The following is a 25,950-nucleotide window of genomic DNA, read 5'->3' on the forward strand; positions in this document are numbered from 1 at the left end:
GGATTACTGAAATCATGGCAGTTTATGACATCACTGTGCAAGACAGTATAAGGAAAAAAGAGTAGGATCCAGGACAGAATATTGAAGGATAACCACAGTTGATAGATATGACTTAACAAGGCTAAAAAGTGGTATAGAAATGCCAGGAGAAAGCAGTATTACAAAAAACTAAAAAGACTATCTAGGAGAATAACCTAATCAAGAGTATTAAAGGCAACAGATAGGTCAAGAAGGATGAGTATTGAGAAAAGACCACCAGATCCAGCAATTAAGGAATGACTGATAATTTTGGGGAAGTTTTTGTCTAATAATGATTTACAGTTGAAAGGAAACTACTATAAAGAGTTAAGAAGAAAATGAGATGAAAGATGAATTATAGATAGCTTTGTCAAGGATATCAGGACATGACAGGGAAGAGGATTACAGGATGAAAATCACTGGGGAGAGATGAATCGAGGGAGAATTTTTCAGGATGAGGAAGACAAAGAAATGTCGTTTGTAAGCCAAAGGAAAGCAGCAAACAGAAAGTAAGAGACTGAAGAATGAGAAAAAGAAAAAGATGGAGGGTAGATGTAGAGAGATAAGGAAAAAGGCCACATTTCATGTGAGACTAGTGAAGGAGGAGACAAGTAGAATAAGGCATCTGGGTAATATAATAAGTGGAGAGTAGAAGGGGAGAACTCTCAAAGAAAAGTTTCACTTTTTGAGTTTGTACTATCTTCTCATAAATTCTTTGTTCCTTTTTTCTATCACAAATCTTGATTTCCTAAGCTCAAATCTTAGATTACCCCCAGTAACCAATGTCTTGGGTTCTTTTCATATGCTATTGAATGAGATTGACAAAAACACAAATTTATATTGATATGAATCTGTATCTATAAGAGACTTAGGTTATATAATCTTACCTTGGTCCTCTTATTTCCATTTCTCCATTTCTCTTATTATTATTATTTAAATTATTCTTTCATATGGCTGTTAATAGTTAACACTTTACTCTTTGATCTAGCAGTGTTACTACTGAGCTTATATCCCAAAGAGATCTTAAAGAAGGGAAGGCACCCACATGTGTAAAAATGTTTGTGGCAGCCCTCTTTGTAGTGGCCAGAAACTGGAAACTGAGTGGATGCCCATCAATTGGAGAATGGTTGGGTAAATTATGGTATATGAATGTTATGCAATGTTCTTGTTCTGTAAGAAATGGCCAACAGGATGATTTCAGAGAGGCCTGGAGAGACTTATATGAATTGATGCTGAGTGAAATGAACAGAACCAGGAGATCATTATTTAAGGCAAAAACAAAATTATATAATGATAAATTCTGATGGATGTGGCTCTCTACAACAATGAGATGATTTACAAACCATTCTCCAATTGATAAATGGTCAAATGATATGAACAGACAATTCTCAGATGATGAAATTGAAACTATTTCCACTCATATGAAAGAGTGTTCCAAATCACTACTGATCAGAGAAATGCAAATTAAGACAACTCTGAGATACCACTACACACCTGTCAGATTAGCTAAGATGACAGGAACAAATAATGATGAATGTTGGAGGGGATGTGGGAAAACGGGGACACTGATACATTGTTGGTGGAGTTGTGAAAGAATCCAGCCATTCTGGAGAGCAATTTGGAACTATGCCCAAAAAGTTGTCAAAATGTGCATACCCTTTGACCCAGCTGTTATTGGGCTTATATTCCAAAGAAATACTAAAGAGCGGAAAGGGACCTGAATGTGCCAAAATGTTTGTGGCAGCTCTTTTTGTTGTAGCTAGAAACCGGAAATTGAGTGGATGTCCATCAATTGGAGAATGGTTGGGTAAATTATGGTATATGAAGGTTATGGAATATTATTGCTCTGTAAGAAATGACCAGCAGGAGGAATACAGAGAGGCTTGGACAGACTTACATGAACTGATGCTGAGTGAAATGAACAGAACCAGAAGATCACTATACACTTCAACAACAATACTGTATGAAGAGGTATTCTGATGGAAGTGGAAATCTTCAACACAAAGAAGATCCAACTCACTTCCAGTTGATCAATGATGGACAGAAATAACTACACCCAGAGAAGGAACATTGGGAAGTGAATGTAAATTATTAGCACTACTGTCTATCTACCCAGGTTACTTATACCTTCAGAATCTAATACTTAACGTGCAACAAGAAAATGGTATTTACACACATATATTGTATCTAGGTTATATTGTAACACATGTAAAATGTATGGGATTACCTGTCATCGGGGGGAGGGAGTGGAGGGAGGGAGGGGATAATTTGGAAAAATGAATACAAGGGATAATATTATAAAAAAATAAATTAATTAATTAAAAAAAAAAGAAAATAAAAAGCTTTATTTAAAAAAAAACAACAACAAAAAACAATGAGATGATTTCAACCAATTCCAATTATTCAGTAATTTAGAGAGTCAGCTACACCCAGAGAGAGAACTATGGAAAATGAGTGTAGACCACAACGTAACATTTTTACTCTGTTGTTTGCTTGCATTTTTGTTTTACTTCTCAGGTTTTTTTTCCTTTCTTTTTAGATCCAATTTGTCTTGTGCAGCAATCTAACTGTATAAATATGCATACATATATTGGATTTAACATATTTAACATATATTGGACTACCTGCTATCTAGGGGAAGGGGTGGGGGGAAGAAGGGAAAAGTTGGAACAGAAGGTTTTGCAAGTCTCAATGTTGAAAAATTATCCATGTATATGTTTTGTCAATAAAAAGCTATAATTTAAAAAATTAGTTAATGCTTTAATTGAGAATCATTGTTATATATCCTTTGACCACTTTTCTAGTAGAATATGTCTTTTGATCTTGTATAGACAGTTCTCACTTAACAGAATTGCAAATTTCCCCCAGTCACACATTTCAATTAGTCTATATAACTAAGGCACATACAAAATAATACCTTTATGCAAGTCATAAAATGTACTAAAATGCAGACACATTAAAAGCCATGCCATAACAAATAGAATCATGAAATGAAAGATAAATATATACCAGATAATACTGATGATTAGGTATGCACAGTACTGTACAGTAAAGTTAACACAGGTGTACACCCTTTTCCCATCCACTGTGTCTAGCCTTTATCACTGGTTGTGGCTACCCAAATTTTTTTTTTAAATGAAACTATTGAGAAATGCTTGGATAGTAGCTCTGTTTTGTTCCTCCTGTGTCTGATGACAGCAAGCAATAGTATCCTCAACTAGTTTTTGAAGTTTTAAAAATCTTGAGTATTTGGATCCATCTTTTCAATATAAGAAAAAAATTCATTCAAATGATGAAATGCTTCTGCCAACTGTTTCTATGTGAACATTTTTGGTTCAACTTCAATTTGGAAGTTTCCCTTTTTTTCTTCTATGATCTTTGCTGTTATCAGCTCAATCAAATCTTCATTTGAAGATTCTTCTTCATGAGACTCAAATCAACTCCTCTACATCATTTTCATCCACTTTTAACTCCAATTCTGGTGATACTTTTAGTCTTATTACTTTAAGCCTTCATCTTGGTCAAATAAACCAGAACTAACTGTGAGCACACTTCTCCTCCCCCCAAATTGTCATTATACATATTTCTGTTACATCTTTTTATGCCTTATTCCAGATTGCATGGTAAATATTATACGACTTCCAAAAATGTGTCAATGTCAAGCCTACATCTGCCTCAAAAGTAGAAAGTGCACAGTAAATTGCATGTCTTGAAATTTGCAGTTGCTTTCTGATAGAAAGATTCTAATAATAAGGTAGTGCTAGGGGAATCATCTGGATGGGAAGAGTAACCTGGGGAGTAATCCAAAATAAGTAGAATCTTGAAAAGAATGCCATCATCATTATAAAACTTCTCAGAATGAAGCAATTTGCAAACCATTATTCAAAGATAAAAATGGTTATCTATGCCTTAGATTAGAGAAATAACATACAGGTCATGTAGTCTTGCTGATTCCTTTCAATGCTCTGGGATTTTCTGAGTGGTGCACAAAAACAGGTTTTAATTTTCAAATCCCAGATGCATTCTTTCTAAGCAAAAGAATAATGTGGTTTTTGGAAGCTTTATGCCCAGACTTAGTATTTTTCCTCCATTGAGATATAGGTTCAACCAGGAGATCATTATACACTTCAACAACAATACTATATGAGGATGTATTCTGATGGAATTGGATAGCTTCAAAAAAGAGAAGATCTAATTCAGTTCCAATTGATCAATGATGAACAGAATCAGCTACACCCAGAAAAGGAACACTGGGAAATGAGTGTAAACTTATTTTTACCTTCTGAATCCAATTCTTCCTGTGCAACAAAAAATTCGGTTCTGCACACATATATTGTATCTAGGATATACTATAACATATTTAACATGTATAAGAGTGCCTGCCATCTAGGGGAGGGGGCGGAAGGAAGGAGGGGAAATTTCGGAACAGAAGTAAGTGCAAGGGGTAATATGGATTGTTTTCAAAATTCTTTAAAGTTCAATTTTTATAATGAGAATTTATGTAAAGCAAGAACTCTCTTACACTGTTAAGTTGTCTACAAGTTGTAAAAACAAAAACTTTATTAAAGATATTCAGGGAAAAAAGTTTTTCTAGTCAACTTGCTTTATCATTCTAGATGCATTCATTTTATTTGTGCAGAAGCTTCTCTATTTCATGTATTCAAAATTACCTATTTTATTTTTTGCATTTGCCTCTGTTCTACTGATTAAGAATTCATCTCTTATTCACTTTGAATTTTTAATGTTTTTTAATATTCAGATCATCCATTTTGAATTTATTGTGAAACAGTATAAGATATTCGTATATGCCTAATGCCTCTTAGACTACTTTCCAGTTGTTATTGTCAAACAGGGAGTAGTTTCCTACCTAATTTATGTTTTGGGGTTGAATTCCATTATTTCTGACTCTCCTTTGCCTACTCTGTTCTATTGATCCTTTTTTCAATTTTTTAATAGAACCAAATGGTTTTAATAATTGCAGCAAACCAAAAAAGATATAAGCTAACAGGAATCAAAATAAATCATTTTGATTATACTAAATTGAAAAGATTTTACACATACAAAACCAATGTAGCAAGAATTAGAAGGAAAGCAAGAAAAAGTTTTAAAGCAGGTTTCTCCAATAAAGCCCTTGTTTCTCAAATACCCAGAAAACTAAGTCAAATTTATAAAAATATGAGTCATTCCCCAACTGACAAATGGTCAAAGGAAATGAACAGGCAGTTTTCAGATGAAGAAATCAAAGCTATATATAGTCATACGAAAAAAAAATTCTTTAAGCACTATTGATTTAAAGAAATGAAAATAAAATAACTGATATACCACCTCATACTCACTAGACTAGTTAATATGATAGAAAAGGGAAAAAAATGTTGAAGGGGATGTGAGAAAATTGGGACACTTGTGCACTATGGGAAGAACTGTGAAGAAGTTCAACCATTTTAGCGAACAATTTAGAACTATTCTCAAAGGGTACAACTTTTGATTCAGCAATACCACTACCAGGTCTGTATTCCAAAGATATCAAAGGATAGGGAAAAGAAATTATTTGTACAAAAATATTTATAGCAACTCTTTCTGTGGTGGCCAAAAAACTGGAAAGCAAGGGGATGCCAATCAATTGGAAAGTAGCTGATCAAGTTGTGGTATGTGATTGTGATGGCATAATATTGTAATATAAGAAATATTGAGCAGGACAGTTTCAGAAAAAAAAAAACTAGAAAGACTTATATGAACTCATGAAAAATGAAGTGAGCAGAACCAGGAAAACACTGTCGACAGTAATAGCAATGCTATCCCGTGATCAATTGTGAATGATTTTAACTTCTCTGATGAAAACAGTGATCCAAGTCAAATCCAAAGGACCTGTGATGAAAAATGCTATGCACTTCCAGAGAGAAAATTGATGAACTCTGAATGTAGATCAAAGGATGCTTTTAAACTTTCTCTTTCTTTTTTTGTCTCTTCTTTTGCAACATAGTTAATATGAAAATGTTTTTATACGGTTTCACATATATAATCAAACTCAAATTTGTCCTCATGTAGGGGAGGGGTGTTGGAACTCAAATTTTTTAAATGCTTGTTAAAAAATTAATACATAACTGGGAAATGTTTAACAAAATATGCATGTTTTAAAATAATTGCTGCTTGATTATGTCATTTAAAGTTTTAATTTCTATCTTTTTCATTATATATGTATATATTATGTTTGTGTATATATGTATACATATTTATTTGTACATGTATATATGTACACACACAGAGATGAAAAGATTTTTTTATTAGATGGTTGCCTGAGAAAGAGGCAACTCACCCATATCCCACATACCTACTCCAGCAAAACCCTTAAGTTTTCACTGGAGCAAATAACAATTTAAAAATTCTTCCACTTTGAAACTGCACACAGAAAAATCAGCTGGGCTCTTCTACCAGTAGAGCCAATAATAGAACACAGAAATATCCTAGAATGATCAGAGATTGTCAGGGACATGTATACTCTACAATGTCTGTATCCAGAAGTAGGAAAAGGAAAAGTCTTCCCTGAAAAAGGTCTCATTTTTGTAAGAAAGCCTCAGATGGAAAGGTATAGAAACTAGTAGAATGATGAACAAACCTAAGCTACCTGAGTGTTCTGAGATCACAAACACCCTATCCTGAATTTCCAGAAAGAATCCTGAAGATGTAGCCCTATGATTTTGTGAAATGTCTAAGTTTAGAGGAAAAAAAATCAGTTTTTCAGAATTCCTGTGACTCTTAACTTATTTTCCAGGTTCATTGTGTTTGATATCAAGTATCAGAAATTTTTAAATATTTTATCATTTTCTTCTAATATTTATTGTTATATCATGAGGCCATTTATTTCTCTTTGGTCTATTCTGGTCTTCTAAACTTTAAAGATTCAAGTAACCTATTCCAGAGGAGTGGGAGTCAGCACAAGAACTAGAGGAGACCAGTCCAAATAATCCAGAGAACACATCCTAGCCTTGGCACACAATCTTAATCCAGGAACCAAAACTAAAGAGATCAATTAATCAAAGAAAAAACCTACAAGTATCAAAGATGCAAATCTATAACATAAGCAGAGTTTCAAAGGAGAAACATATATTTTCCAGAAGGACTACATGAACATTTAGAAAAATAAAGTGAAAAAAAAATAAAATAATGGGGAAAAACTTCTCAAGGATTGAAAGGAGAGTAAGTAGCTTAGTAGAGAAAGTGGTAAACCTCAATCAAGAAATGCAATCTCTGAACACCAGAATAAACCAAAGAGAAATAAATGGCTCCATGACACAACAATAAATATAGGAAAAAATGATAAGATATTTTAAAATTTCTGATACTTGATAGCAAAAATAATAGACATGGAAAACAAGTTAATAATCACTGGAATTTCTGAAAATTGTTTTTTTTTTAAAGCCTACATTTCATATTGCAAACTCCCCAAACCTCTTAGAATCAGAGAGAAAATAAAAATAGAAAGACCTACCATTTATCTTCCAAAAGAAATCCCAAAGAAAAAAGGTCACAGACAAAATTCAGAGCTCACTTGCTAAAAAAAATACACTTTGAGTGACAATAAAGAAGTAATTCAAGTACCAAAGAACTATAATCAGGATCATCTAAAACCTTGAATATTGTATTAGAACCAGGAGACTATACTAAGAACTGTACTGGAAGATTCTTTTAAAACCAGAGATCTTGGAATAAAGTATTACAAAAAGCAAATGATTTAAGTTTATTACCAAAAACAACTTAGCCTATAAAGTTGAGTATAATCCTATAGAGAAACAAAAGAAGAGACTTTTATTAGAACTAATGACTTTGGAACATTTTAGATAAAAAGACTGGAGCTTAAGTGGGAAGTTTGAAATAAAAACACAATTGTGCAGAAATATCCAGAAAAGGTAAGTTGTATGTATGCATGTGTGTGTGTGTGTTTGTGTCTGTCTGTCTAACTGTAAAGACCTATATGATGATGTAATGTTAACATACTAATAAAGGAAGATTTCTTCAAATAGTAATGAAGGAAATAAGAAAAACAGAGATACTGTGGGATATTATTGGTTCTGTTGTAAAAGTTCTAAGAGGGGAAAGAAAAAGGAAAATAAAAATACAGAAAAAAAGAAAGAAGGAATTAGCTGTTTCTCAAAACTGAGGCAAGAAACAAACATGGAAGGAGATGGGGGAAGTTGGTATGAAAGGAATCTAAATTTTTATGAACTTAATCGCCCCATGTGTCTCCAGTGTAGAAATAAATCATATTTAAATGGGAAGTAAGTAGTGAAAGAAACAGAATGAATGTTAAAGGGGGAAAGGATAGACACCAAGAAAACATACTTCCTCAACTTGAAAGGAGAATTAAAAGGTGGGGAAGTAAAGCAAAGAACTAGTATCTAAAGGGGTGGGAGTTAGGGGGGAGAATTTGGACTGCGTCTTAGATAATTTGGGAATGTCTGAACAAATTATGGCATTTAAACATAAAAGAATATTATTGCATCATAATAAATGATGAAAGATCTGACTTCAGATACTTCTGGGCAGTTTGAACTGATGCAGAATGTAGTGTGCAGAAAAATTTATATGAGGATAATACTATGAATAAAAACTCTGAAAAGCTCAAGAACTCTGATAATAGCAATGACCAACTCTGTCTCTGGAGAACCTATAATGAATCATGTCACCTACCATTTGACAGAGAGGCAAAATGAAGAGATACATATTTTGGGTCATGACCACACTGTGAATTTATTTTGCTTAAGCATAAGACTATGCTTATTTGTTACAAGGTCCCATCCCTCCCCCCCAATTAAATGGGAAGGGAATAATCAAGAAAGAAGCTAACAATAAAAATTCAACAACAAAAAATGTCATTGTGATTCTTTTTAAATCACAGAAAACAGGAAGGAATTCAGAAGAAGGCAAAGAATTAATTTTCTGGATGATTGCAATTTCCCTTTCTTTATTCTCTTTTTTCTTTCACTCCTTATCTCAAATTCAAAATCCCCTCCTTATCTCCCTTTCTCCAAATTTTCTGTGCCTTTTTCTGAAAAAAAAAAAAAAAAAAAAATTGTTCGTTAATACTCTTCCCTTTCCATCAATTTTGAATTTTTTTCTTTTATTCATAGTCTGTATGTTTATTCTTTCTTCAGTTTTTTTCTTTCTCAAGGAATTAAAACTTCTTAACTATCTGTGAATACTCTCTTTCCATATTATTTTCCATATATTATACTTTCCATATTATTGTCTTTGTAGATTTTGGATGAGTTTTCTGTTGTGCCTCTCACTTAAAAACACAATTCATAAAATGTGTAATGAGGAATAAACTATCTTCCCATAACTGAAATTTCTGTGTCTACAATCATGCCAGTCACTTAGTATTTTATTTAGTGCCTGCTATATGTCAGGTATTTTGTTAAATACTGAAGACGCAAGGAAAGGGAAAGCAAAACAGAACACTCCAACTCTGACTCTCATGGAGCTCACAATACAAAGGTGGAGACAATATGCAAACCAATATGTACAAAAACCTTTACAAGATAAATTGGAGATAATCCACAGGAGAAGGCATTTAATATTAAGAGATAGTGGGAAAGGTGGGACTTCAGCTAAGACTTGAAGAAATCAAAGGAAGTCAAGATGTGACAAAGAGGACCATAGTTCTGAACATGGGGGACAGCCAGCAAAAATAGTCAAAATCAATAGATAGAATGCCTTGTTCTAGGAAAAGCAAAGCAGCCAGTGTCACTGGATCATAAAATACTTTCAGGAAAGTAATGTATATATTTAGATTGGAAAGGCAGAAAGGCACCAGCTTAAGAAGGGTTTTTTAAGCCAAACAGAGGCTTTTATATTTGGTCCTAGAGACAATAGGGAACCATTAAAGTTTATTGAAAGGGAATGGGGGAAGGAACAGGATAATTTGATCAGACCTACAATAAAGGAAGATTGATTTGACAGCTGAATAGCACATAGTCTGGAATGAGGAGATACCAAGAAGATGATCACTGCAATAACTTAAGTGAGGTAATAAGGGTCTAAACCAGGGTGGTGTCATTGTCAAGGGAGAAAAAGAGACATATGCTGGAAATATTACCAACATAGAAATAATGGACTTGGAAACTCTATTTAGGGAGCAGAAAAGAGTAAGAGAAAGTGAGGAGTCAAGAATAACACTTAAGTAGTGATCCAGGGTTATTGAGAAGATTGTGATACTCTCCACAGTAACAATAATAGTTAGGAAGGGGGAAGATTTTGGACAAAAGATAATGAGTACCCTCACCAGAATAATTTTCCCATTTGATATAAATCTTACTTCAGTGCCTATGTTCTTTCAACTTTCTGGGTGCCTGTTGCCCCAAGATCTCCAATTTCTCTTATCTTAAGTCAGGACGTCATTCTGAGATAGAAAACATTAAGACATAATACTTTTTTTCATCATAGACCTCTCAGGCAGACTGGTGAAGTCTACATATGCTTTCTCAGAATGTTTCTGAATGTATAAAATAAAATAAATAGAATTACAAAGGAAACCAATTATGTTCAAATAAAGATGTAACTTTTCCCCCATTCAAGCTCACAAAACCCAAGAAATTTATCGACATACTCACATAGGAAATCTGTGAAACTAAGAAACTATGAAGTAGGATCCTCTTTTCCAAATACACTGAGACCTCTCATTTTCATTCCTCCTTATTTTAATCCCTCCTTTTGCCACCTTTCCCATTCTCCTTTATTTCTACTTCTTGCTAAGATACTACACAAGTTATCTTCACTTCACTGTTCATCAGTGGATATGTTGTACTATATCATCCATACTCCTCTATCACTTCACTCTCCCCTTTTTGGAAGCTCCCATTCTGCAATTTAATCACACACACACATACAATGATTCACTAGTGAGATTTGAAGTGGTTATGGAATTTAATTGAAGATGTTTTAAACTTTCTCATTACTTCTCCTGACTATTTAAATTTCACACATTATACTTTTACTTAGATATTTACTAATAGTTTCTCAGATGTTCTTGTTTTAATGCAATAAGAATTTTTATTTAATGTAATAGTTATTTTTATCTTTTTAGATTCTATTCTTTTAATGGGGTAATTTGTGATTTTTTTTTATTGGTAGTTGTATTTATTTGTCTTTTCTTGTATTTCTTTTGTTTGAGGTTATTTACCAGATGAATAACCTCATGTCTGCTCTGCTCTCCACTCCTGATACCTCAAACTCTTCACTTTAATTGAAATTACATATTATTTTTCCTATTGATCATTAGGCTATGATTTGAGGGTGTATTATTTTAGGGTCTAAGTAGAACACCTTTACTGTTTTTGGAATTTATTATTCTATTCCCTTCCACAGTGTTTGATGGGTGTAGCATTGTTCTGTGGAAAGAGAATTTCTTTAGTTTTTCATTTTAATCTCTCTCCTGGATGCTTGTACGATTTGTTGTTTGTCACTATAATTATTAAATTTTCCTACTGTGTGTCTTGGAGTTCTCTCCTGCACTCTTCCCCAATACAGTTTTTCATTTGGTAGTTTACTTTCTATAATCAAAAGATCTAGACAGGTTTTGCTTGCTATTTCTTGCCAAGTGGTATTCAAGTTTTGGGGTTTTTTTTGATGTGTGTTATTCAATAATATATTGTCTGTCTCTGCTTCTTATCTTTGGGATAATTTCTGTATATATATGTTCTTTTGGCTGTATTCCTTTTTGTTCTTCTTCCATATATATGACCTGAAAGTTCCTATGCTTACTACTACAAAGCCATTAATAATAAGATCAAATAAGAATCTAAAAAGTCAAAGAAGAACTACAAAAAGTAATTTTTTTCCAAATCCAGAGACACAGAAAAAGTAATCTAGAAGCCAACAGTAACTAGTAAAGCCACTCTAGTAAAGCCAGTACCAACAAAACTAAAGACAGGACACATGTTAAGAGACAACAAGACAGATTCCTGAGAAAGCTGCAAAGTAGTGTAAATGAAAGGAGACCTTGGAAGCTCTAGGGAGATGCAGTAGAAGGAATAATGATACATTCAAACCAAATAGCCCATAGGCTCTAAGGTTCCTAAAACTTTGTATTAATCTTCCAGAGAAGACCCAGAGAATATGGTGCTTGGAAACCCAAATACTCTTGAAGGTTTAATCTTGGGAGGTAGAGATCAGTGAAAGGACTCACAAAACTCAAGACAAGAACAAGCAAGATAGAAAACCTCTCCAAAATGCAACTAAGATAAAGAGTGTCTTCAGCATATAGTTCCAATTCAGAAACTACAAATGGAGAGATGAGTAAAGCAAAGAAAACATCAATCAATATATAAAAAAAAGAACTGTTGCAACTCTAACTCTATAACAAATGCTAATAGAAATTCAAAAGAAAAAAATTAATTTTCCACAATCATTACATAAATACTTGGAAAAAATAAAGCAAGAACTTAAAAAAAAATTAAAGCTTTTAAGAAAAAAGAATTGTGAGGCAGCTAGGTGGTTCAGTGAATAGAGCACCAGCCCTGAATTCAAATTTCGTCTCAGATAATTAATACTTCCTAGCTGTGTGACCCTGGGTAAGTCACTTAACCCCAATTGCCTCAGCAAAATAAGAAAACAAACAAATAAATAAAAATAAAAGTTAGTACATTGCCTAGGGGGAAAAACATGATAGACTTATCCAACAAATGAAAAATCATACAGTAAATTATATAGTAAAAATTATTAGAGCAAAATCAAATAAATTGAAATAAATGGAAGAAAATATAAAATGTCTATTTTTTTTTAAAAAGTGATGTGAAGAATAGATCAAGAAGAGATAATTTAAGAATCATAGGCATAATGCAGATTCCCCATCCTCCTACTCCCAAGAGTCAGTGTTACTTTTTTTTAATGAATAGAAGAGAATGAATGAAGCACAGACCAATAAGAGAGTTTTGAAAGTATCATGCATAATTTATTATATCCTTTTTTCAAAAAATTATATCTTTTTGACATTTAACTTCAAAATTTAAAAGAATCTGGAAAAAAGAGATGGAGGAAAAGAACTAAAATAATAACTAATTCCATTACAATTTTATGAACCTTCAAAACAGTAAAACACTTCTATTTTACCTCCCTAATTGATTCTCTATTCCACTGACTATAGCAGCTATTTTAAATATATATTTTTCTTTCCTTAATACTCCTATCCTCTTTTCTACCACTACATTTTCTGAAGAGTACCTATACTAAGACTTAGACTTTAGCAAAAACAAATTAAAATTATTCAGTGAGAACTTACTTTTCTTCAATTTTCATCATCTCCCTTTTTCTACTTGCATAGAAACTACTTAAACTAAAGAAGGAAATTTAGAAAACAGACAATATTTGCTAAGAAGACAATATCTATCCTTTTGTAGTTTAGGGTATAATTTTAAAAGGCAGATTAACAGACAATAAAGCTAAATTCATATTGTAATTTGTACAGAAGAAATTTGCTTAACATTTGAAAATGACTCAATTTTTTTTCTCTAAATTGCCCAAGTACAAAGAAAATTTTTATAGTAAATAATGACTTTTTAAAATATGATTACAGAATATTTTAATTTTTAAGGCTTTTCATTACCTAGCACAATTAAAAGCAACGAAATAATAGACTTCAACAACTATACTATATGATGATGAATTCTGATGGACAAAGCTCTCTTCAACAGTGAGATGAACCAAATCAGCTCCAATAGAGCAGTAATGAATTGAACCAGCTACACCCAGCAAAAGAACTCTGGGAGATGAGTAAGAACCACTACATAGAATTTCCAATCCCTCTATTTTTGTCTGCCTGAATTTTTTATTTCCTTCACAGGTTAATTGTACAATATTTCAAAGTCTGATTCTTTCTGTACAGCAAAATAGCTGTTTGGACATGTATACATATATTGTATTTAATTTATACTTTAACATATTTAACATGTATTGGTCAACGTGCCATCTCAGGGCGGGGGTGGAGGAAAGGAGGGGAAAAACGGAAACAAAAGGTTTGGCAACTGTCAATGCTGTAAAATTACCCATGCATATATCTGGTAAATAAAAAGCTATAAAAAAAAAGCAACGAATTAAATTTTCAACAAATTATTAAGAGCAACTCATATTTATACAGCTTTAAAATATGCAAAGCACTTTATATATATATCCTAAGAACAACTCTCTGAGGTAGCTGCTATTATTATTATCTCTATTTTTACAAATAAGCAAACAGAGAGTGAGACATATTGAAATTTTCCCCCAGGGTCACACAGTAAATAATAGTATGTGTACTTATCAAAATCTGAATTCAGGTCTTCCTGATTCCAATCCATCACTCTGTTCACTACTCTATTTCTCTGAAACTTCTTTACCAATATGATTTTGTACTAAAAATACTGTAGTTTATTGCTTTTAACTCCCAATTTTTTTTCCCCTTAGCACTTAGGCAGATTCTTTTTCCTAGTCTAAAGTTAGGCTGACCTAATTGCAAATAGGCCATTTCTGTGTAAGGATTTTAATATACGTAAAGTATTTTTTTTTAAAAATATGCTAAATTAGCAAAAGTCTCTTAACTATAATCAAGAGAGAAGATTAGGTACTATTTACTCTTTAAAAGAAAGAAATATATATTTAATTTGCTGGGACATGCAATTTAAAGATGGGATAATGGAAAAACATATGAGACAAGTGAATCATAATGAAAGAAGCAAATTAAGGTTAACAGCTATGACAATTCTAAAAAGGAGCAAACTATTCATGCTTTCCTTTCTTTACTGACTTGAGCACTTAGCCAGGATGCATGGAATATATAATAACATCTGCAAGTCTCAGAGGCACAAATATGGGTATTTTAACAAGTAAAGCTACAGTAACCTAAAGAATAGCTGTACATGTTAAAATTTCAAAACTTCAAAATAACTATTTCTGAACCAAAGGTAATACGGATTTAAATCACCTGAAGATTGGTTTTCTTTTACTGCACCAATCATGTGCATATAATAATGAAATACTCTTTAACAAATACAGATATAAATGCTTTATATTAAGAAAAATACCAAGAAAACTTTGGATTTTCAAAGAGACATATTTCATAGAATTAAAATTTCTAGCCAAAGCTTAGAAATTCCTTCAACATCTATCATATACCACTATAAGGAAAAATAAAACTGAGATTTTAGCAAAATATGAATGAGACAGCAATCCAATTTTATTTTATGATGTAAAAGAATAAATTTCCAAAACAATTTCTGTCAACTGCTTTGATAACAAAATGACTGCAAGTAAGAACAAAATCAACAGGCATAACTGCTTTGTAAAACTACAGCCAAAAATCAAGACCCCTGTTATCCTCACATCTCACTTTATAAACACTTTATAAATAATTATAAAATTACTTAACTTCCATTTTTAAACTCATGGAAGAATTCAATAATCCTATGCTTTGTTTCTGTCACTTTTTGCAATCGCTATTATAATTTGGTATTTACCCTATGAAAGGTATAGGATACATAATATTTTTCAGGAACTTCTTAAAAGCTAAATTTTGGTTTACTTTGAATATTTCCTCTAAATGTAAAATCTATATCTACATTTAAATATAGGGATATTCTTAATGAAAATATAATTAAACCACAGTATAACAAGACATTTCCAAATGTGACAATTCCATAAAATGGTCAGAACTATGTCATTAAATAAATCATATGCTAAATTTGCAGTGAGAGAAAAGGTTTAATTTTACATAGATGAAGTTCCCCCATAAGTCACCTACTATATCATTATAGCCTGAGATAATATTAGAAACATTTTATTTTAAAATATGTATTCCAAAATAGAATAATCTACAACAGAAACCAGACCACTCAAAATACCATTTACATAACAGACATGAAATAAACAAAAAGCCATCCTTTCATATAAAACTATGACTAATATTCTTTTGTTGAATTCCCAATCCTACTATCCTAAAGCTAAAATGAAAATTACTTAAACTATCAAAATGTCTCAATCTGTTAATCTGACATGAACAAGCTGATAAATGAGAACAAAGTTACAGTATGTTCTGGCAATATTAGAAATTTCCTGAAATACTAGAAAATCTGTCCACAACAGATGGATCATCTAGAAAATAGATAACTCAATCTGTCAAAATGAGGTTCCCTAAAGCCATTTTCTACAGCAAACACCGTATGATGTCATAGGAGTCTGTAACTTTAGCAAGCCAAAGAGGGAAAACCTGAATACGCATACGCAAAGAGAGGTATTAGCTACAATTTGACATTTCTTGTTTTAAAAAAATCCTGTTGAGTTTATATTTAAAATCCTTACCAGTTAATTTCTTCACAGGTTGGAGCCGAACACTGATAGACTGATGGGTGAGTAAAGGGGAAGATGGAAGAGAGCGGGACATGCCCTCCATAATCCGAATGTGCTGCATACCTTCAGTCACTGGAAGTGGTGGGATGGCATAGTCTGGTTCAAAAGTACAGTCATTTTCTGTGGAGATCCCACCTAAGATAAATAAAGGAATGAAGCAAAGGGGATGATGAGATTTCCTTGTCTTACCAAATTTCATCTCATCTCCTTAGAATGACCGACATAACTAATAATAGAAAAATAAAGTCTTACACAGAAATAACTCAAACATTTGTAAAATTTAAATAAATGTACTTATAAATTTATAAACATTTATAAAAATAAATATGCATACTCTCATATGTCCTATTTTTTGAAATCTATTGATATGGATTCCATGACTGTAGAAATTTTGAGTATAAAGACTTTAGGAAGGGCATCAACTCAACGACTGCAAGTGTGGTATTTTTTAGCAAAAACTATTGCTCTAGTAATCTAAGCTCTATTCTTCATGTCCCAGAAGGTTAATACACCTGACCTTGAGTTCTTACCAAAGACCATACAGTCCAACATGAGGTAAGACAGGTGTGCCAGTCATTCAATGCATGAGACTAATATATTTGCAGCCAAATATCATGGGATCTAGTCCAGCTCTCACCAGCAATGTCCCAATACAGAATTTTTGCTGTCATCTTGTTCTTATTATTTTTAATAGGGAGCAGATAGATAGAAGTTGTAATCCTATCTATGGACTATTATGCAGGCAGATGAATTTAATTACATTTTGAAGAAAAATAAAAGTTTTAGAATTTAAGTTAATTCCCTTCAGCCTTCTCAAAGTTTCTTTGATACAATTCTAATAGCAGAGAGGACTACAGGGATTATACAAACACATATACCCCTACCCCAAGTTTTATTTTTTCTCAATGGATTCTCACTAAAAGTAGTTTTTTTTTTCCTTCCCTAATGAACCTTTGAAGTTAACAGCATTTGGTATTGTAAGGTAACATTTATTAAAAATATTGCCCTTCAGTTTTATTGATCAATATGTATATCTAGGCAATTGTTGATAACATACAGTCTATGATAATTGTACAATTCCAGTTCAAATTATTATTAGTTGAAATATTTTACATATTTAGAGATCTGTATTTATAAAATAGGTGTCTTGTGGCTAGAATGTCTTGGTAGATGTTTTGAAGTAAATTTATATATTCTGCAGCAATATGTTGTACTGTCTCAACTATTTCTTTTCATAATCAGCAAGTATCATTAAGTCTGGAGTCCTTAAGCACACCCCTTCTATAATTCCTAGGTAGCAATATCCAAAAATTCAGTTTCATTGTAAAAGAATTTTTGTTGCCACAAACAAATTTGCAAGCATTAATTATCTGTATGACACTCTTCTTTTTTTTTGGGGGGGGGAAACATACTGTTGGTTAAATTCATGCAGGTGTTGTCTATTTCACAGCCTTCTTCTAAATAAGCATTTTTAACCTGGGGTTCAAAAACTTGGTTGTTGGTTTTTTTCCCCCATTTTGATAACTTTTTATTTTTCCAAATACATGCAAAGATAGTTTTTAACATTCACCTTTGCAAAACCTTATGTTCCAATTTTTTCTCCTTTCCTCCCTCCAACCCCCTCTCAGAGACAGCAAGCAATCCAATATAGGTTAAACATGTTATTCTACTAAACATATTTCCATATTTATCAAAAGATGAAATGAAAAAAAACACAAGGAAAAAACACAAGCAAACAACAACAACAACAACAAAAGGTGAAAATACTATGCTTTGATCCATATTCAGTCTCCATAGTTCTGTCTCTCTGGATACAGATGCCTCTTCCCACCACAGGTCTATTGGAATTGTCTTGAAAAACCTCATTGTTAGCACCAGCCCTGAATTCAGGAGGACCCGAGTTCAAATCAACACTTCCTAGCTGTGTGACCCTGGGCAAGTCACTTAACCCCAGCGGGGGGGGGGGGGGGGGGGGGGGGGAGAAAAAGAAAAACCTCATTGTTGAAAAGAGCCAAGTCCGCCATAGTTGCTCATCACATAATCTTGTTGCTGTGTACAATATTCTCTTGTTTCTACTCACTTCACTTAGCATATTTTCATATAAATCTTTCCAACCTTTTCTGAAATAAATTAGCCTGCTCATCATGACTTATATAATAATAATATTCTATTTTTGTTCATATACCATAACTTATTTAGTCATTCCTCAACTGATGGCCATCCATTCCATTTCCAGTTCCTTGGTTGCTATAAACATTTTCACACATATAGGTCCTTTTCCCTTTTTTAAAGATCTCTTTGGGATACAGACCCAGTAGACACTGCTCAATCAAAAGGTATGCACAGCTTCATAGCCCTTTGGACATAGTTCTAAAGTGTTCTCCCTAATGATTGCATCAAATTAACAACTCCATCAACAATGTACTAGTGTTTCAGTTTTCCCACATCCCCTCCAATATTTATCATTATTTTTTCCTGTCATCTTAGCCAATCTGAGAGGTGTGAGGTAGTATCTGAGAGTTGTTTTAATTTGCATTTCTGTAATCAATAGTGGTTTAGAGTATTTTTTCATATGATTAGAAATGACTTTAAGTTCTTAGTCTGAAAATTGTCTGTTTGACTATTTATCAATTGAACAATGGCTTGTATCCTTATAAATTTGAGGCAATTCTCATATGTTTTAGAATTGAGGCATTATCAGAAATAATGGATGTCAAATTTCCCCCCACCCCCAGCTTCCTGCTTTCCTTCTAATCTTGGCTGCATTAGTTTTGTTTATTAAAAATTTTTTTTACATAATCAAAATTATTCATTTTGCATTTTATAATGTTCTCTAGTATCTCTTTGGCCAAAAATTTCTTCTTTCTCCACACATCTGAGAGCTAGAGTATCCTTTTAGGAACTTGTTTTTTAAAGAAGAAAATTTTAGAAAATTATCTTTTAAAATAATTGTTTTTTTCAAAATATTATGCAATCTTATGTAATCCTAATAAAATAATTATTCTTAAGTGAATTTATAGATTTCACCAGATAGTCATCCATGACACAACAAAGTTTAAGAATATCTGATAAATCATTTTCACTTACACTTTCACTGGTATCAGCCTTGACTACTACTCATTCAACTGATATCTACTTTCTTCAAAAGTATTTTGAGAGTTTCTGACATTTATCATGTACTTTTAAAATGGCTCATACCAACCAAATTTAGGTTGAAATGGGTTCATGATCAAGACACAAAGAATGTTATTATAGACAAATTAGAAGAACATAGAATAGGTTTACCCCTCAAATTTGTGGAGGAGGAAGGAATTTGTGACCAAAGAAGAACTAGAGATCACAAAATAGACAATTTTGATTATATTTTTAAAATTTCGGTATAAACAAAACTAATGTAGGCAAGATTAGAAGGGACACAATAAACTGGGAAATAATTTTTATACTCAAAGGTTCTGATAAAGGCCTCATTTTTTAAAATATAGAGAGAATTGATTCAAATTTATAAGAGTTCAAGCCATTCTCCAACTGATAAGAGGTCATAAGATATGAAAAGATAATTTTCAGATGAAGAAAATGAAACTATTTCTAGCCATATGAAAAATCACTATTGATCAGAGAAATGCAAATTAAGAAACTCTGAGATACCACTACACACCTGTCAGATTGGCTAAGATGACAGGAAAAGATAATGCCGAATGTTGGAGGAGATGTGGATAAACTGGAACACTGCTACATTATTGGTGGAACTGTGAATAGATTCAACCATTCTGGAAAGCAATGTGGGACTATGCTCAAAAAGTTATCAAACTTTGCATCCCTTTGACTCAGCAATGTTTCTACTGGGATTATATCCCAAAGAGAACTTAAAGGAGAGAAAGGGACGCACATGTGCAAAAATGTTTGTGACAGCCCTTTTTGCAGTGGCCAGAAACTAGAAACTGAGTGGATGACCATCAATTGGAGAATGGCTGAATACATTATGGTATATGAATGCTATGGAATATTATTGTTCTGTAAGAAATGGTAACAGGATGATTTCAGAGAGGCTTGGAGAAACCTACATGAACTGATGCTGAGTGAAATGAGCAGGACCAGGAGATCATTATACACAGTAACAATAAGACTATATGACAATCAATTCTGATGGAAGTGGATCTCTTCAATAATGAGATGATTCAAACCAGTTCCAGTTGTTCAATAATGAAGAGAGCCAACTACACCCAGAGAGAGGGATGTGGGAACTGAATGAGGACCATAACACAGCATTCTCATTTTTCTGCTATTGTTTGCTTACATTTTGTTTTTTCTCAGTTTTTTCTTCATTCTTGATCTGAATTTTCATGTGCAGCAAGATAACTGTATAAATATGCATACACATATTAACATATATTTTAATATAGTTAACATGTATTAGACTACCTGCCATCTAGGGGGAGGGAATGAGGATAAAGAGGGAGTAATTTGGAACAGAAGGCTTTGCAAGGGTCAATGTTGAAAAATTACCTATGCATGTGTTTTATAAATAAAAAGCTTTAATTCAAAAAAAAGGGGGGGGGAAGAAAAGAAAATGGCTCATAATCCTTAACAGTGCAGAAGTGTTCATCTTTTCACACTTTCCACATTTTCAGTAATGAACTATATATTTTGTTAAAATTGTGTAAATTTTGTTGGGACATCACAGTTCCAAGCTATAGCGTTTGACTGCTCCTGTGTAGGTGTTAATTGCTTTAAATGTGTTTTGCTTTATTTTCTGATTCGGCTTTGATTTAAAATACCAGTAAGTCTCATCATATTGAGCCAAAATCTTCTCTTCAATATCTTTAGACTCAGTTCTGTCAGGAGGATAAAAAGATATTTATAATAGGACTTTCATCTATTGGTTTAATGTTCTATATGATGTCCAATTCAACCTTAGAAACTTTTAATCTCTGTTTCTTTAATAGGCATTTAAAATTTTATGTTTAAATAACAAACCACATTTTGCTATTATTAGAAAATAATTCTCTTTAAATGAATGAGTTGATAAATTTGTTTTTCAGGGCACAGGTGGTTAGGTGATTTTGCTGTCTTCTTCTAGTTCTCTATTTTGAAAGCTTTTCAGTTTACGTACCTTGGAAACAATTAGTATTTAGCAAAACAACATCTATTAAAAATCTTCTTAAATTTTTACATATAACTGATATGTCCTAATAATTTGGGATAACAAATTAAAACTAAAACAATGTAGTGTAATATATTTTAATTCTCCAAGAGATTTTGAATTCTATATTTGTGGGACAAAGTCATGTCATTTATTATTTTATTTTCAAAAAAAATTATTTTCAGTTTCAAATTCTTTCTCTCCCTTGGTTCTTCCCCCAACCACTGAGAAGACAAGAAATACAATATCTACTATATAAAGGAAATTATGGAAAATATATTTCAACAATAGTCATGCTGGGGGAAAAGCAAGAACGGTAAAAGAAGAGGGGAAAACAGATATTTCATTCTACACTCAGAGAGTCCATCAGTTCTCTCTTTGGAAGATGCTGGAAATAGCATCTTTCATCATGAGTACTTTGGAAATGTCTTGGATCATTACACTGCTCAGAACTGCTAAGTTTTTCACAATTAATTACTATCATGATGTTGTTGTTACCATGACAAGTGTTCTTCTGGTTTTGTTCCCTTTACTTTGCATGAGTTATATGTTTTCCTAATTTTTTTTTTCTTGAAACCATCTCTTTCATTATATCTTATAGCACAATATTATTCCATCACAATCATGTAATATAATTTGTTCAGTCATTCCTCAATTGATGGGCATCCCTTAAGTTTCTAATTTTTTGACATCACAAAAAGAGATGCATTTTTTTTATGCATGTGAGTCCTTTTAACTTTTTTTTTTTTATCTCTTTGGAGTACAGACCTAGTAGCAGTATTATTAAGTAAAAAACCATGCACAGTTTTACTACTTCCAGATTACTCTCCATAATGACTAGTTCACAGATCCATCAACAGTACATTAATGTGCCTATTTTTTCTATATTCCTTCTAGCAGTTGTCATTTTTTTTCTTTCATCTAAACCAATTTTATGGTTGTGAGGTGGTACCAGAGAGTTGTTTTAATTTGCATTTATTATTACTAAGTATTTAGAACATTTATTTATGACTACTGATAGCTCTGATTTCTTCTTCTAAAAAATCTGTTCATATTCTTTGACCATGTTATTAACTAGAAAAGGGCTTTTGTTTCTATAAATTTGGCTCAGTTTCTATATATCTGAGAAATAAGATCTTCAGCTGAGAATTTGCTGTAAAAAATAAAACAACTCCCAGTTCCTTCAGCTTTCCTTTTAATTTTGATTACACTTGTTTTGTGTAAAATACTTTTAAATTTAATATAATTAAAATTATAAGATTTACTTCCTTTGATCCTCTCTATCCATTATTTGGTCATGAACTTCTTCACTTATCCATATCTCTGACAGGTAATTTTTTCCCATGCTCCCCTAATTTGTTTGTGACATCACCCTTTATATCTAGGTCATATACCCATTTTAAGTTTATCTTGACATATGATATAAGATACTGGTCTATGCATACTTTCTGCCAGACTGCTTTACAGTTTTCTCAGCAGTTTTTGTCAAATAGCTGGCACTAATAGCTAGCACATTTGAATTTATCAAACACTAGATTACTGTTCTCTGTTACTTCTATTTATTATGTACCTACTCTATTCAACTGATCAGCCACTATTTCTTATCTAGGTACCAGATTGTTATGATGATTTCTCCTCTGTAGTACAATTTGAGATCTGTTTCAGTTAGGTTCCCTTCACTTAAAAAAACAAAAAACAAACAAAAAAAACCTGACTCCTTTAATATTCTTGATCTTTTGTTCCTCTAAATCTATTGTATCATCATTTTTTTCTAGCTCTATAAAATAACAGGTATAGCACTGAGTAAGTAAATTAGGTAGTATTATCATTTTTTAATACATCAATTCAGCCTACTCATGATCAATTAATATTTCATCAATTGCTTAGATCTGTCTTTGTATGTAGATTTTATAATTCTCATCCATTAACAGATGAAAGATAGTGAGCTTCTGATTTATAATTTTAGCTTCCAGATTGCCTCTAAGGAAGTGTTGGGTAGGTAATAAATTTTTGCAGACTACAATTACATGTTGTACAATTTTTATAATTTCCTCAAATAATATGCATTAATCAGTAAGCCTGAACTCAAAAGAATGACCAGGTTCCTAGACCGGCTTCATGAAACGTTTCAATTAAATTCAATTAAAACAATCCAATGATCTAGCCTTTTGTTCAATGCATTTTTGTCAATATCTTGATGGCTGAGTTCATGCAGAGGTAGCCTATGGAGGGTCTTTAGATTCATCTCTTGGATCTTACACATAGGTTCCATCTGGAGGTAGAATATTTCCAGCTACAGGAGAAAGATTCCACAAGAACTATCTATTGTTGACATTTTGCTAATCCTTAGTGAAGTGGTGTCTGCTTGTTCCAAATGTATTTCTGTATGTTTGAAATCTGTTTTTCTTGGACTACAAGTACCAAATCTCTTCCTCCTTTATTGTATGCAAGTGTAAAACTGCAAATCTCTCTTAGAAAGACATGTCCTCTGTTTTGTAAATATTACAGGTATTTGTTAGAATACTTTTCAACTCTATTGTGGTACATTTTAGAGCTGAGAAAGTATGTGAAGATTCAAATTACATAGCTGCTAATCACTTTAAATATATTCTTCTCACTCAACTTTAATTTCAGGATGCCAACAAGTTCAATATACAAAGAAACAGCTTTCTGTGACTCTCAAAATGAGGTGTATTGTCTAGAAGAGACCAAATTATCTCTAAATATCTTCCTTATTTACTGGTTCAGCTTGATCTCTAGATCTAAGCTTAAAACCTTCAGATTTTATCTTTTATATCCACAAAATTTTACATTTATTAAGTTCAAATAATATTTTGATACTATTAGAGAAAGATTTCACAGAATGTGGAATTTTGCAATATTCTTAGAATAGGGCTCCCTCTTCCTTTTCCTGTTATTCATTCTCTACTCAGATGTCTGATCATGTTACCCATTACTCATTAAATTCCAATTGTTTCCTACTACCTCCATGATCAAATATAAAGTTCTGTGTTTGACATTTAAGGCTCTTTACAACCTGTCCTCTTCCCAGCTTTCCAGTATTTTTCACACTTTCCTCCTTTTCATAAACTCCTCAAACCAACAATACCAGCTTCTGTGGTTCTTCTTCAAATACAACACTCAATCTCCCATCTCTATTCCTCTGCACTGGCTACCCTATCCCCAGAATGTTCCCCACCTCACCCATGCCTTCTGACATCTTCACTTCTTTCAAGACTCGGGTCAAAGACTTCATGAGACCTCCATAATTCCCCAAGTTACTTGAGCACTCACCTCTAAGTTACCTTTACTCTCTATTTAGCATGCCTGTACCTATTTATTTAAAAGTTGTTTTTCCCATTAGTATGAAAGCTTCTTGATTATAGAGCCTATTTTTGCATTTTTTTAAACTCTAATAATTAAAACAGTGTTCAACAAATAATAATCACTTAATAAAATGCTTGTAGATTGATTAAAACTATTATTTCATGTAAGCTGTGTAGGCTGTTTATTTTGTGAACTCATATACTTTGATATCATACATGCATATCTAATAATAATAAGATATTTTTGGCTTGACTCCTTTAACTTGTAAGCCAAACATTTCAATTTAGAAGAGATGATAACAGATGTTAGACTAGGCAAACATAACAAAATTAAAGCGTCTCCTGGGAAAAAGTCACATTTTACATTAATTTTCTTTAACATAACTTTGTTGTTAGCTAAGAGAACAATTTTCTATGAGTATATTAAGTAGTTTCCTGTTCTTCCTGCACTTGGGTCTATTGTATATATGTATTATAAATAAATAAACCATGAGTGTGAAAATGAGCTTAAAGGCTTTGTGATAATAAAGGAAGTATAAAGGTTACGGTGCTTTAGTGTGGCTTGTTCAATAATTACTGAGTCAATAATAAGCTGCTCTTTATACTACTGGGACTTGCTTGCATATATATCTTGTATTTTAGAAGTTTTTGCTTTTATGTGTTTATGCATTTTCATAAGGTACAGAATATGTAACAAACACAAATAGAATTGAACTACGTTTGGAAGAAGAGTTGATATTCTTATATTTTAGTAAGCGAAATCTTCCATTAAGAAAGGTGTGATCAGACATGGTCTGAGAGAAAACAAAGTAGGTACTATGAGAGTAATTTGCAAGCAATTGTTAAATATTTAATTCAAAATTATCTATCTTAACTAGCATCATAACCTTCCAGTTTTGCGGAGAAGCTAGAGTTTCCATATAACTGTTTTGTTTATGATATTAATGATGCATGTACTGTTTCTTTTTTTTTTAATCTGATTTGCATTTTTCTTCTGTAAGACTTTTTTTGACCATATGGAAGATAATAAATTTTCCACATTCTTCTTCACTGGATGTTTTCCCTCCTGATTTTCCACTTCTCAGGCATCTGTTT

At 32.4% G+C, this 25,950-nt stretch overlaps 1 protein-coding gene across 11 annotated transcripts in view; it reads right to left on the reverse strand.

The window, feature by feature from the left end:
- TANC2 (tetratricopeptide repeat, ankyrin repeat and coiled-coil containing 2) overlaps nt 1–25,950 on the reverse strand; it is a 567,085-nt gene that overhangs the window by 314,864 nt on the left and 226,271 nt on the right. For all 11 annotated transcript variants that reach the window (XM_074260887.1, XM_074260888.1, XM_074260884.1 and 8 more), the window contains one exon: nt 16,342–16,524. In XM_074260887.1, the coding sequence (XP_074116988.1) occupies nt 16,342–16,524 (183 nt within the window). The remainder of the gene's footprint in view (nt 1–16,341; nt 16,525–25,950) is intronic.

Source organism: Sminthopsis crassicaudata, chromosome 4 (genome assembly GCF_048593235.1).
Source record: "Sminthopsis crassicaudata isolate SCR6 chromosome 4, ASM4859323v1, whole genome shotgun sequence".
NCBI classification, from domain to species: domain Eukaryota; kingdom Metazoa; phylum Chordata; class Mammalia; order Dasyuromorphia; family Dasyuridae; genus Sminthopsis; species Sminthopsis crassicaudata.